General features: G+C 36.4%; 1 protein-coding gene across 1 annotated transcript; it reads right to left on the reverse strand.

The window, feature by feature from the left end:
* Positions 1-3,765: 3,765 nt before the first annotated feature.
* RBP2 (retinol binding protein 2, cellular) lies at positions 3,766-14,912 on the reverse strand. Its single transcript, XM_009325038.1, has 4 exons — positions 14,783-14,912; positions 8,810-8,988; positions 5,635-5,736; positions 3,766-3,999 (listed from the first exon to the last, which is right to left on the reverse strand). Exons 1-4 carry the CDS (start codon positions 14,853-14,855, stop codon positions 3,946-3,948), a joined length of 408 nt encoding a protein of 135 aa, XP_009323313.1. The 5' UTR covers positions 14,856-14,912; the 3' UTR covers positions 3,766-3,945.
* Between the last annotated feature and the right edge of the window lie 255 nt (positions 14,913-15,167).

The raw sequence follows: 15,167 nt of genomic DNA on the forward strand, positions 1-15,167 counted from the left end.
ATGAAAACGGGTAAAGAGAATTTCCAATGGTTCTCAAGGCTTGTTTCTGGGTCTTGGTAAACATGAGTTTATGCTGTAGCCTTTCTCTTACTGCAGGTACTCTATTTGGCCATTTTTTTTCATAAAACTGGTAAGAATATAGTATCTTCGAGATCTTCCTGACAGTCTTTTTGTCAACGGTTACTACAGGTACAATGAAAGACTCATCTTGATTTGCTGATGGAAGAAAGTGGATACTATGGTTGGACCATAGAGACTCCACAATCTCATCTGCCAGCCTCTTCCAGTCCTTCAGTATCTTCTGAGTGCAGAGGTGTTGCCTAACTTCCACCTGACGTTCCCATGCTGCAATTTAAGTCTGTTACTTCTTGTCCTGTCTTTCTTCTCCTGTCTTTGGGTATGGACGGTAGTGTGCCCGCATTCCTTTAGCAGCAGCCTTTCATGTTTGTGTTCTTATGCCAAGTGGAGTCTCTGTTTGCTGTCACATAAGGCAAAGCTCCTAATCTTGCCATGGATTCCTCCGCCTTTAGGAACTCTGGAATATATATTGTCATCTGTTGCATTCCCATTTCTATTTAATGATGACTGAAGCACTGCAGTGTGAGATATAATTAAAGCAAGTGTGATATTTAGAGAATAACTGACAAGATTTTTGCAGCTATTGAAAAGCTTGTCTGGTTAATTTTATTTTAAATCTCATTTTCACAAAATGATTTCTTTTAATCTTCACCATCTGCATAACAAGTGTAATCAGCAAGCTGAAATTAAAATATCTGCAACCTCAAATTGCCCTTCAAATCAATCACAAATTAAACCTGGAAAGAATGTGTTCTAGTGGGAAAAAACCTTTCTATTAATCTCTCCTCACTAAGGCAAAATATGTACCTTGCATAAAAAGAATACAAATAAATGTAATTAAACAACTTTTTTTGGTGAAATTTTCTTTGTCTTCATCAGATCTTGAAGTAAATGCTGATTTAGAAACCTCAGACTTTTTGCCAGATGGCAGTGGAGTAGACATCTTTCACAAGCAGCAAATCATCAGAGTGTGTAGGATGTTCATGGAAAATTTGAAAGCCATTCTGTGCACATAGTACCTAGGTGGCCCTTCAGAGCTTAATAGAAAGATAGCATCTTAGGAAGTAGCCACAGAACATTATTGGTAGGAGCATTTACAACATTATTCTACAGCGTTTGCCTGCAGTGTTGCTTTCTTCTTTTAACAGTTGATAAGAAAACGCTAGTTGACTTTTAGGGAGAAAAATTGGCTCAATGCAGAGGATTTTTAGAAATTCCACCATAAACATTTCTGACACACACCTTTGTCATTGTCATTTGAAAAGTCCAGTGACAGGTTGTGGTAGTGACTCTTTGCCCAGTACTGTACTCACTAGGAAATGCTTTTGTTATAGTACAGGCTTTTCTGTTTTCCGGATCAGAAGGTTGCTGGTAAATTCCCTTCCTGTTAGCTGTATTTGAGTAATATTCTCTACAAGGAAAAGAATCAATGCAAATGATAATCCTTCAAAACAGCTGAGACAGCACTGCATGCCAGAGGGCTGACAAAATGTGAATGAACATTCTCTGATTTACCAGCGAGGTCCGTTCCTCCAGTGCAAGTATTTAATCTGCTGACAAGGAGATAAGGGACTTTGTACAGCTTAGAGACCAACCTAACATCACAAATGTGATACAAACAAGTATACCTTTGGAAGTAATTATAACGCAACATAGTGAATATCTCCTCTGTCTCCAGTTCTGTGCATACAGTTGTAAAGGATGCTGCAAGTTCTTGCATATCAGTACGTGCAGGAAGAAAATGTTGTTTTGGAGTGTAAAAAACCTTGCGCATTTTCTCACTCCCTGTTAAAAAGTCTGGAATTTTCATTTCCAAAATTGGCAAAAAAATAGGGTCAGATCCAGTTTTCTCCTAATCAAAGTCTACTCAAGTGCTCAATTGCCTACTTCATTTATTTCCCAACCATATCCATTAGATAAAACTAGTAAGCATAATAAGAAATCAACTGAAGAATGCTTGCTTTCCATCTTCAAACTCATCATTCGTGAATTAATGATAGTTCTTTGTGGTATATGAAAGCTTTTCCTTTGTTTTATGATTTGGTGTGAAGTTATGAAACCCTGCATTGTTGCAGGCTTACTCCTGGCAGGAACCAGCTATGAGAAATGTCACTGATTAAAACATGCACATTTTGTTTCCTAGTCATTACTTTGTTCTGATAACATTTTGAAAGCTTAATGGACTGTGGTACTTCTTAGCCTAGTAACTAGCAGAGACTTAGAAATACAAATTAAATATGTTTCTACTGGGAAGTCCAGGTCAGGGCTGAATAAGAAAAAATAAGGAGTTTACCAACTCCAAGCGCAGTTTCTTCTATGCGAACTAACATTAGAGCATTGCTCAGCTGAAGTACACAGGAAGTTTGATACCAGGCCAACTTTTATCAGGAGAAGCAAAGTCCAATTCATAAAAATATCCCTACATATGCACTTATATGCCCATGACCGTATAAGTATTAGTGACATATTAATCAGATTTGGGTTTTTGCAGACGTAACCTTGTTTTCAGCGAGGAGACTGTCTCACTCCTTTCCTATCCCAAGCTATTGACAGTGAGTAGGCTAAGCAGCAGGTGGGGATGGGGAGAAAGCATATGTTCCTCCATTTCTGCAAAGTCTTTTTTCCACATCTTTTCTCTAATTCCCTACCACTGATCTGTTTAGTGAATTTCCACTCCTCTCATACTAAACAGAAGATGGGGGCCTATGGACAAGAAGGAATTGAAATGGTGATAAAGTTTATGTGAAAGTTTATGTATCTGCAAGGCAAGGTTGTAGGAAAGACAGTATATTTTATTAGAATAATTCGTATAGTTGGGAGAAAACAGATGAGCTTTTGGGCATAGAAGCCCTTCTTCAGTTCTGTGGAACGTGTGCACACGTTTGTTGAGTAATTTCAGTTTCCATGTACTGAAGTAGTGCTCACCATCCATGGTTAATTTAAACTTGCCTTTAGCAAAGAACATGAATTCTTTTGAAAAACCCTAAATAAAACTGAGAAGAGTTGTATGGAAATGACTTTTCTTTTTAAAATCTCTGAAAGGTAGGTACAAGGTGAGGATTGCAGCATGCTGGGTACTCTTTATGCACAGGGTACATGCAGTCTGTGTATACTCTGCAGTTTTCCTCTTATAGCCGTAAGTATACCTTAGTTTTCACATCATGGAGCAACTCTGGAATGTAGAGTTTGCTTCAAACAGTGGACTTCTCCACTGGCATTATTACTAGGATGCCAGTTCTAACTGGAGGTTAGCAGCATTGTCAGGGATCCACGTTAGGTCCGTATTAAGGAGCTACAGCATTTCACATTGGCCATGAGACATTTATCAGGTGATAACTACTAGCAGCTATAGACCTGGGCCAAATTCAGATGAATAACCTAGATGTGAAAAGCCATGTATTGTGTTCAGTGAGCCATTCTGTTGCCTGAAACTGTGGACTTAGTGATCCAGGACTAAATTAAATAGAAACAGTCCAATGAATGTCCAATTCTACCCAGTCATCCAAATATATTATGATATTATAGCACTGTGGAGAGCTATACCGTGGTTGAGATAATTGTGACTGTTAATTTTCAGCCTTGTTGCTAAAGAACATTCCTCTGGAAATGATTACAAAGATGTAGGAAAGCATTATTTGAAAGACAATTACTTTTATTTAACTCCAGACTGAAAGGCAAAGGAATTTATGATGTTTGTAACTGTTTGATGTTATTTCTATAAAACATATTTGTTTCCATAAACAAGCACAAAATATATTCACATAGAAGTGTCAAAGAATTATTGCAAATCTGGCTTGGTTCTTCTTTTTAGACAAAACATAACAGCATAATAGTGTGATGAAGATCTGGGTAGCTTTCTGGTCAATTTTAGTTTTTCTTTCTAAAGATCTGATGGCACACCTGGTCTTCACACGTCAGTTCCTACAGTATTAAAACAATTAGTAAGTATATAGTAGTACAAGTTGTATTTTGCATACATAGCAGATCCTACCAGAAATTACTACAACTGAGCCACTGCATTAAAAAGATAGGCTTATGAAAAAGAGGACAGAAAGAATAGTGTATTATATGTAACCAATCAGCAGGCACACACCACATGTTGCAGTAATTAGATTTTGACACTTGAATTGAGCTCTAAGAAGAATAAACATGAAAAATGCATAAAAATTGCTCTTTAATGCAAGGCTTTTTCATGCTCTATTATTAAAACAATATACTGTAATAGTTTATAATTCACGTTACCTCATAATTCATGAGAAGCAATGAAACAAGGAAATAAAAAAAAAAGGAAGATGCTTTAAAAAGATGAGGACATTTGTTTCAGAGATGTGACCAGCCATTTTTCAGGGGCCAGAACAATGTATAATTTTTGCACAGCGTTGCAGCTGACCTCTTAAAGGTTGGCACACCTGCACATTGCAATGCAGTCAGTTTGGTTAGTCTTCTGATTAGCCAGCATTCCTGTGCCAAATAAGACTTTGAAGTGAGCTGAAGCTGGCTTTTTGGCCAGCAATTGGCCAAACCTGCAATAGAGTTTCTGAAGACTGTTGTAAGCATCTACCTGGTCTCTCTGTTTCCACCAGTCTCAGCCTGAATCCTGGTGCCAGCATGTAGAACCTTTGTTAGGTCGGTTTCTGAATATGTGTTAAAATAGAGCTGAAAAAGTGTACTGGACAGTTGGCTTTTAGTTAGGTGGCAGAGAGTGTTTTTCAACTCATTGCTTTGACCTTTCAAGCATACAGGCTTGAGGCAATGTGCTTGGCCATACCAACTATCTGTAGGGTAAACTTGTGAAGGAATAGATATCTAGATGCAAATCATGAGAGAGAACAATGAGCTGTCCATAACCTTTCTGCAGCCACCTATTGCACCATCCAGCATTATCATGCCCGTTTCTTGATTGCTCTCCCAAGAAACTCTGGAATCATTATCGTTATATATCTATTATTTTGAAATCTTTCTGGACTTCACTGACTGCTTATTTCCTGCACAGGCTCTTCTGGCCTCTCTTGGACTTGCTTCATTTGTCTTTGGGCTCCAGCTTACTAACTCAGATGTATGAATGTTTTGACTTTTTTATTGTACTAGCACAAAATAATTGCAGCGTAGGTTGTTTGCAGGATCCTCTTAAGTATCCAGAGATTTCTGATCTGTATTACAGCATAGTTTGCTAAAAATTCATAGTGCTTCTTTCAGAACAAAACCCAATATTTTTCTTGCAATCTGTCCCATACTGGTTTTTTTTTTTCCTATCAGTGATTATATAAGAATGAGATGATGTTAGAGGTGCAATGTAACAGGAAGGGTTAATAGCTGGAGGGCAGTGGACTGGAGCAAAAAAAACCACTGCAGGGTTATGACTTAATTGGGAGCAGGTGGAAAGAAATAGAGCATTCCTGAGTTGTAGCAGAGGGAGGATTTCCTTAGAGTTCAGAGATCAGAGCTGTCTAAATAAAGACCATTCTAACTAGAACAAGTAACAAACCCTTTGAAATGGAAAACCGTACTTTGTTGCAGTCTCAGTTATGTGCTATGTATCTGTATAGCAGCCCTTACCAGATGCAGTAGGTCTCCTTCAATCCAGTGCTTCCAGCCCCTGTTTTTCTTTTCACCTTTCTGAACACATACCAGTTTGTCACCATCCCAGGTCACTAGTGTCTGCATGAATCAGATAATTAACTTAGATATGTTAACGAGAAGCTTATGAATACATGAAAATAAGCTCAATCAAACAATGAGAATACACAATTACAGTTGCTTCCTACCATTCCCCATCTTCCTCCTAAAAAACCCCAAATCAACTATTCAACAAAAACCTGAATACATTCAAGATGACAACAGCATTTTGATGTGAAGCTTTTACAGTGCTTTGTTGTCATTTCCATGTATTTCTTCACATACACAAATAAAAAGTGTTCATACTAACTAGTGAATTGCTGAGTGAATTAACAGATACTTGTGCAATGTATGCAAATTGTATTTTTCTTTTCTTGCTGTTTAAAGCCATTAATAAAAAGATTATAAGGTTTCACGAGTGAAGACCTGGGGGCTTATACCAACTAGTGCCGTGCCAACACCTTTTCTAGCTCTGCATAAAATAACAAGAGGAAGTGCATGTTAATATAATCTCACACAATAAATTTATTTATATATTTTCATGCACTTTCACAGAAGACCTTTAAAGAGATGTGATCATAAGCTGGACAACATGCTCTAGCTGACCCTGCTTGAGCAGAGGGGTTGGACTAGGTGATCTCAAGAGGTCCCTTCCATCCTCAACCATTTCATGATTTGGTGTGATTCAGAGTCTATCACTAATAAACAGGGTATTGGGTATGCTGATTCTTGTCCAGGAGCAGGATGACCATATCTGTAAGGAAGAGTTCTCTCTACAGACTAAATTCTCTACTCAGATACGCTAGAGTACATTCAAAGCAACTTTGAATTCTTCTAGATTTGAACCATTGTACTTTAGGGAGACATTTAACCATGTATCATAGGCAAATCCTCATCAGAGACCAGTTACAGTCAGTAGATCAGTTATTAAAAAGCTCCAAGAGTATTGGGAGCTTAATTCATTTTCTAGTTCAGCACTGGATGATTTATTTCTCTTATGAGGGAGCTTTCTATTAATAATGAGACAAACCTCATTCCATTTCAGTTAACTTCTTTCTTATTTACGGAACTTTTAAGCTACATGCTCTTTAAATTATCCATGCACTCTTTACATTTAAATGTTGCCTAGCGGTTTTATTACCTTCATCTAACTTCAATGTGTTTGAGGAACTGTTTTGTTAATAAAATGACCGGAAAATTCTTTTAGAGCAGTCCAGAGAATAATGGTACGACATGCTTCTTTTTTCCTTCTCCTCTTGTTAGAAACAAATAATATAATTTGTTTAGAAAAGAATATTAGGCAAAAATGATTAAACCAGGTAGGGTTATAATTGTACAAGCTGTGTTTCCTTCCTTCCAAATAATTGATAAGGAAGAGGAGAGTCTGCAAGTGAAATGATTTTGCACAGAAAGGCAATGGCTTTGATAGTGGTGAAGAGCACTAGAGGAGCATTAGTCTACGGATTTAAGGAGTGATGCAACTAATGAGTCCTTAGATCCTTAGTAATGCCTTCAACTGATCTAAAGAGATGCGGGAGCAATGTTTTAAAGCATAAATTCTGTGACAGGAATATGTCCCACCCAGTGCTCACTGGAGAAAGTGATAGCAAGAAAATTTAGAGATAGGGATATTCAGGATACTGGAAAAAAATGGGTCGTCTTATTTGACGGCTTGCAGTGCTGTGAATGAGAAATAATTTGGAAGGAGTCACAGGAATTACACTGCACAAAGTTAGTTTGAGAATGAAAAGTGATCCATAGTGAATAAACAATGTCTTCTGTTAAATTTGTGCCACTCCAGTGAAGGATGATGTGAGTTCAAAGGTAAACGTGTCCTTTATGCTGCCTATTTCTTGTGGCAATTGCCAAAACAGAACAGGTCTTGTTAACAGTGAGCTTTGATCGCAGCTTCACAGAGTTTGGCAGCAAGTTCTGAAACCTTGTTTATTGAAAAGATGCTGAAGGAAAAGACAGCACATGTTTGGAGAAGAGCAAGAGAGCTGAGAGCTGAGTGGAAGAATAAAACTGTGGTAATTGGCTGAAGAGTTGATACAGGTAGATTCAGTGAATGATGACAAAGACAGGCAGGTGATGCAAGATTAGCAGGACTCTGAAGGGGACAGTCAATGGAAATTTAAGGTCTGCTGGCCTTTCTACCTTTGAAAATCTTGCTTAAGTATTTTAGGGGTGAGAAGAGAGTAAAACAGAAGCAGTATTGATACAGAAGCATGAAGCTGATTTCAGTAAGTGAATTTAATTAGTGCTTGTATGTATTCTTTTCCTCACTGACTTCCCTGATACAGACTTGTTTGAATGCCTCACAGGAACAAACTTATTACTTGACTGTCTGTCATAGGAGGTAGGACATGGGCTAACACACAATACGGTCCTTGATCCAAACGTTACTTGTTCACATATCTCACTGAAAGGTGTCTGAACATACGCCCACAGTTTCCTAGGGGAATTCTGAGCTCAGGTCACTCCTATAATCCTAAAGATATTAAAGCATGCACTGCTGGGCCTCTTTGCCTGTCTACCACTGCCAGTAGGCCTGCCTCCCGTGAGCTTTGGCTCACATTTTTTTCTTGTCCCTTCCCAAAGCTCCCTTAAGGTTAATAGCTGAGTGCAGGTTTATTTTTAACAGTGTCCAACTGTTAAACTGTCCAGCTGAGGTTGAGCAGGCTCACATTAAAAATACAGTGTGAACCTAGCCATTCAGAACTGAAAATTTATATTAACACAGAGACAGTCCTAAATTCAAAGGGATGAATTTACAGTTTTGTTAAGGAAGATACATAGGTAAAAATACAGTTTTGCTACTTTCTACATATGTAAAGGTGTACCATAGAAAAGCTGGAAAAATCCCTTACTAGAAAAATATGTAATTAATGATTGCCCACACATACCTGAGTAACCGTCCTGATTTGCATTTATAATAAATGCTTGTAGCAGGAAAGAAAACTGTCTCAAGATGCAAATTATTTCTGCTTTATAAAAATCCTCTGATGTCTGTTAAATATTGGGGTTTTTTTTTCATGTATTGAGCTGATTTTTGGAACTGCTGACTCCTGGTGCTGACTGTAGTGTAAACAGATATCAGGTACCAAATTTTTACCTTTACCACTCGGTTATCCAGTCCTTTGGTATGTTCTTCAAACTCCTTTCCCACAGTGTAATTCAGTTCATAGTTTCTGAAACTACTGAGTGTTTTTGTTTTAAAATCATCTCCCTCTTGAATAATCTCCTTTGTTTGTTTCAAGTGTTTTGCAATCTTACGAGTTGCAAAATCAATATCTGCCAAAAAACAGAAAAGAGAGTATCACAATGAAAATTCCAATATTTGTTACCAAAAATAAAAAACCACAGCACTTGTATTTATACATAACAAAAAAAATAAATTATGTGGAACATAGTTCCACAAATGACGCTTTTACCTGCAACATTTTGGAGAGAAAAAGGTCATTTCAAATAAAAATAATCTTGTGCTTGCAAGTAGACTTTCAATTTGAGGATCTTCCACTGATTATAAATTTACTTATTAACAGGGTATCTGTGGGAATGTTGTGAGCAGAGCTACAACATACAACCAGTAGTGAACAGATGCTGGTATGTTAAATCACGCGAATCGCCAGTTTTTTTGGAGAATGTGAAACAACAGAGGCTATTAAGACTGACATTGCCTTTTTGGCCTCACTCACACATGAAGCTGTGGGAGTGCTATTATCATCTTATGCCTGGGAGTCATTCCCTTTTCTAAGCATGCAGTGTAAATCATGTAGCTCTTAGGCATACGAGGGTACCGGTATGTGTCCTGCAGGGTTACAAATGTTGGCCACCCCCAAAGGAAGGATCTCAGAACAATATTCCTTTTCAGAAAATAAGCATGTTAGAATGAGTATGTAATCAAGGGGATTTTGGCATGTTACTTTTATGATGAACCTATAGTCTGTGGGAGTATACAAGAGGTTAATTAATTAATTTAAAAATAATGAAAATTATACTAATGAATTAAAAAAAAATCAAATAAAAGCCTGACTTATCCACTATTGTTAGAAAGTAGACACAGAAATAAATTGTAGTTTAGATGTTAAAGGGAGACAAATTCAAAGTCAAAAGTCAAAAAAGTATCAAACTACAGCATTTGACAGTTCCTGTTTAATATTCTGTCAACATTTTATGCAGTACTGATCTCCTTAACATCCTTATTTTGCTCATGATGAAGAGTAACATTATAATGTAAACAACTGCTTGCAACTGAATGCATTGAAAGTTACCAAAAGGAGAATATATATTACCACGATGACAGTTTGCCCCAGACAATCCACCTAATGCCAGCTGCATTACCATCTGCAATAAATATTTCTGACCAGCTGGCAGTGAATCTTATTATGGTGCTATATGCAAATGAAATAATCTCACATGCTTCTGCAAGAGATTGAAAAATGGTTTTGGTTTGTTAGCCATCCTTCAGTGGTTTTGCATGCGAGTTAATCATTGTCAGCTCAGCAATGCTACATACTAATGGGGCCCTCTTTTCTTTTGGTAGATTCATTATACTACTTGTGAAGTACTAATCGAGTTGAGTAAGAGGATTGGCTTGAAGAAAATTGTGACTTTTTAACATGGGGAATAATGTTCTTGTTCAGTATTTATATTCAAGACTTCTTGGGTATATTTTATCTGCTGTGGTAGATTAAAGGTATCTCTGGGTCTGATTTATGGCCAGGTAACATAAAATTTAGTTCTCTCTGAGGAAAAAAAATGCCTAGACTTCTAAAGAAATGCTATTTCTGACTAATGTATTAGTCTTGTAGCTCCTGGAGAAAAAGCAGGGGAGGTTTTATTAAAGCATGGTTTTCATAACTGCATTTTGAACAATACAAGCAATAAAAATGATATATTATTCTATTATAGTAGATTAAAATACTTTGTAACTTGTTTATGATAAAATCAAAGTTTCTGGCTTAAAGGGCAAACCTATTCTTTAATTAAAGTATAGAAATGCTTATGCATTAATTAAAAGGATGGATGAATTTTAAAAAAACAAAACCTCAGTGTGCTTTGAATCTGAGCACTTTAATACTTAAAATATCAACCACATGTAAAATTGTGAGAAACAGAGCAGAAGAATATCTTTTCACCCTTCCATTCTGAGAATCATCTATAGCCATATGCATCTTTGCATTGTTTCTGGTGTTGTGTTTTTTTGCTAATTCATTGGCAGTTTTTAATTAGTATAACTTCTAGTATATATATGTCTGTATACACAAAAAATCATGATGTACTTATGAAGGGCCAGATCCAGACAATTGGTGCAAATAGCTCCTTCATCCCAACCAGTTGCTGGCATTCTTATTGGGAAACTAGTTTGAAAATTTTATCAGAAAGTTCAGTGAGTACCTCTCCAGTACAGTCTGCCCAGGGTAGGCAATGAATTGAAGTATTTTCCAGGAAAAATACATCTATATTGCATTTCTTATTCTAACACATTCTTCCTCTTGCTTTGTTGCAGGCTATTGAGTGGGTCAAGTTCTTTTATTCTTATGAACTGCTACTATCTTTTTTTAAGCAGGCTTCCCAGTATTGGATGCCTGTAGTCCAGACCCCATTGTAGGCTGAATCCATCTGTGTTTCTCCCAATTTCCACTGGTATATATAAGATCAGAAAGGGATCAAAAATCCACTTGATTTAATAATAACAAAGTCATAATTTATCCACTGACTGAAATGGTTCTAAGAATGCCACTGAGATGCAATGAGGAACTGCTATAGACCAGCTCATGCTAGCATCTATGGTACAAAAAGAATTATAAAATTGGAAAATGGATTACTTATTCTAAAAGGATCAAAATATAAGGATGATAATAATTAAAGTTTTGTTTAAAGCTGATATAATTAATATTTGTATTATGACAGTTAGACACTAAATTCTTATTGAATTTGAGTGAAAATCAGTTTAAATTCTGTAGTGGGTAAATTAAAATTCAAAGAAATGCATGTTATTAGTAGCTGGTATTCTTTTCCCTGACATTTTTCCTGAATTTTAAGACAAACACAAGTGAAGCGTTATAGCTCAACTGAAATAAACAATACAAGAATCTCATCCGATGATACCCTGGGAGGGAAGAAAGGAACAATAATGAGATGGCCATTACAACCAAATGAAAAGATATCACCATAATTACAAATCCTTTTGGAAAGGAAATATGCATACCACAAGTGTTTAATTTGCATCCTAAAAAATAAGGAAGGAATAAACCTAAAAAATAAAGAGATCTTTATCAAAATAGTTATCAAAAGAGAGTTATCATATACAATTAAATTTATCACTGCAAAGCAAGGCAGAACTAGAGCAGGATGACCATCATGACTGGTGGTTAGAGTAACACCCCACAAAAGTAGGTCAGGTCTTGGAGCAAAGAGCTGAGACAGGACTGAAGCTGAGCCAAAGCAGAGAGTTGGGCTAGAGGCAAGAATTGTAGGTAAGACCAGAAGCTGAGGCAGGCAATGAGAGAAGTCTGAGGTAGACGAAGACATCCTGGAATAGTCCATTTGTGTCAACTAGGAGTTGACTTAAGTATCATCCAAACGAACAGGCCTCATGGCTCACTTGCAGTTGGCATATTTAATGCTGAAATCACATTTCAGTTGCGTATAAAGTAGTAATTATTCTTTATGCATAACTGTCAAACCCCAGCACCCAAATAACTTCAGTTAGTGTGTATCTTTCTCCTGAAACTCATGATACTGGCTTAACCATTCTTATTTTCTTTAAATTAATTCTTTTGTACCTCACAGGTGTACGTGTGTAGTATTTACAGACTTCCCCAAAGTTACTGAGCTTTTCTCCGTAAATGCAAAGGCTAAAAACTATGAATAGTGAAACTTGCCTTTGTCTCTTAGAAGAGTTGAAGCTTTGAGGAAATTATAACTATCTTCAATTGTTGTTGAATAATGATGAGAGTTTATTTTTATGTGTTTATGTGTATTTCTCTTTCAATCTGAACAGATAAATAAATTAGAATTAAGATTCTTTGATGAGAGTAAAACTAGTAGCAAATCAGTTAAAGCATCAAATTTTTCATCTCAGTTAAGGATTTTGTGGTAGTTATCCTTAAGTCAGTCACTAGCGTAGACATTGGGAATTACTTGAAAATTATTAGATTTAATTACCTGCTTACCTTCCATGTGTTATACTCTTCTTCATAACACATACATTTTCTTAGCTTGTGGAAGATGGCTATACAGTGTACTCATTGATTTTGAACTACTGAATTGTTTTTATAATTTACATCTTTACAAGTAAATATTTTGGAATCTGAGCAAACAAGTTCTTTAGATCTCCATTAACTTGACTCAACACCTTTTGAACAAAGCACAAGAAGCCACAAGTCTGATCTCGACTTCTGATGAAAAATGCAAGGTACTTTGACCTGAAAAAGCTCCTGTTTATCAGCATCGCTCTTGCAGTGGTGTCAGCTACTGTAGAAAGGCAGAGAAATAAGAAGAGCAAATGCTGAATGGAAGATAGAAATCAATGACCACTAGATAGAAAACAATGAGACATCTGGGAATGAGGAGTGCATAGACCCAGTTGGGCCCCTGAGGGCTATCAATTGTAAGCCTAAAAATAAAATACAGGTTTGATTTTTTCCACATCCTAATTTATGATTCAGAGCCAGACAGACCCCTCCAATCTAGGTTAAATTAGCCAACTCTAATGACTATTTTTCTTGTATAAGTTTTACAGACATCATGCATGGTAAGGAAACAATGGTCCTTTATGCCCTTCATCTGTGATGTAGTAGAGCTGGGAGAAGATTCCCGATTCTAAAGATTACACTTCTCATGCATGTATAATCTAACTCCCATATTTTTTGAGGTTTTTGGAATGCAGCTATATTACTGCAGTGGTGGAAAGGTGATAACTGTTCTTTCAATGCCAGCTCAGAGTGTACTGAAGAGATTCTTGAGAAATGTTGATGTCTTGTATTATTTCTTCTTTTCAGCAAATTAAAGATCTACATCTCTGCTAACCTAAGTAGAGGAAGGATTTCCTCCACACTACTTGCATAATCATAATGACCTGGAGCAAAAGTTTATGCCTTTACAAGAACAAAAATGCTTGAAAGGCAATTTATATTGAAAATAATAGGTGCAGCAAAATAAGACATTTCTCTCATAAAATTATCTCCAGCCACTACAAAAATTGAGTCTGTCAGTGTGGGGAAAAATAAATCGACAAACAACATAAACTTGATCTTGATATGAACCGACAAGGATATTGCTTACATTCAGTTAACAGTGTTTTGGTATTCTAGCATCTACGAAGAGTATGCTTAATATCCTATATGACGGATACACAAACTCTATCTACCAGGCCTCTAATGATGAAGAGGTTAATGAAGTAGTAAATGAAAGTTGCCTAAAGAGCAGAACATCTCTTTTTGCATGTACACATATGCTGTTGTCATCAGTGATGGTTGTAGCCAAGTGAAATTAAGCTTAGTTAACCATGTAAACATATGTTTAAGAACTCCTGTGACCTAAGTCTCCTTGTTGTGTAAGGATGTCTCCCAGAAAAATTGTCAGAAATATCTGCCCATTTATCTTTAAATGCTTTTAAAGGCCTTTATCGCTTTTACTATGCAGCTGGTACATATAATTTCTCTTAGTTCAAAGCACTAATCAAGTACTAAACACTATTGTTGCTTTAGTAATATAGAATATCCTAGTCCTCTTTAACAAAGCCTACCAGGTTGTGGCTTGACTGCTACAGTAAGTATATACCAGGAATAAAAAGAACTTCTGTATCTGAAAGCCTGTTTGTTTGTTTTTTTCCCCCCATCTGTATCTGTTTTTTCATTTATCTAAATAAAGACTAATATCTTTGGCTACAAGTCTTCTTTTGCTTATATACTTATATCATTGTAATTATATTACAATTACTTGATTTTTAATGTGATTGGCAGAAACCCTTATGCCACAATGCACATTACAGAAATAGTCTCGTTAATTTTTAGAAGGATTTTACTTATAATTGAAACATTTTCTTTTTATCTCTATATAGTTAATATTTTTCACTTACCTAAAGCAACCATGTAGCCTTCAAAGTTTTCATTGGTTTCCATTTCCCACGTCCCATTGTAATCAGCGGGCATGGTGGCGAGAGCTTAAAACCAACTTCAGATCAAAAAGTGAGGCTGGAAACAGGATCTGCTAAGAGAGTGTTTTATAAGCCTTTTCATATCTTTTTTTATGAGGTTTATGGTTTTCTAGATAATACAGTTTAAGGGTCAGAGTGATAACCTTAGAAAACTTCGCCTTCATTAACAAAGTTCAGTTGAACAGCTGGCAGACAAGGAACACTTTCTGAAATATGTAGTAATACAGGATATGATTTTACAGTGACCTTTGTAAAGAACTACTAGCTATTATGGGATACCTTTGAAATATACTGAACACAGTGGCAA

The sequence above is a fragment of the Pygoscelis adeliae genome, unplaced genomic scaffold (assembly GCF_000699105.1).
Source record: "Pygoscelis adeliae isolate BGI_AS28 unplaced genomic scaffold, ASM69910v1 Scaffold155, whole genome shotgun sequence".
Lineage (NCBI taxonomy): Eukaryota > Metazoa > Chordata > Aves > Sphenisciformes > Spheniscidae > Pygoscelis > Pygoscelis adeliae.

What these genes read in the sequence shown, in the direction of transcription:
- RBP2 (XM_009325038.1), bottom strand. Translation starts at nt 14,855, where the DNA reads ATGCCCGCTGATTACAATGGGACGTGGGAAATGGAAACCAATGAAAAC. An exon ending in AGGCTACATGGTTGCTTTAG is followed by an intron (nt 8,989 to 14,782) that starts GTAAGTGAAAAA and finishes GTTTTTTGGCAG; the next exon opens with ATATTGATTTTGCAACTCGT. An exon ending in TGGATAACCGAGTGGTAAAG is followed by an intron (nt 5,737 to 8,809) that starts GTAAAAATTTGG and finishes TGATTCATGCAG; the next exon opens with ACACTAGTGACCTGGGATGG.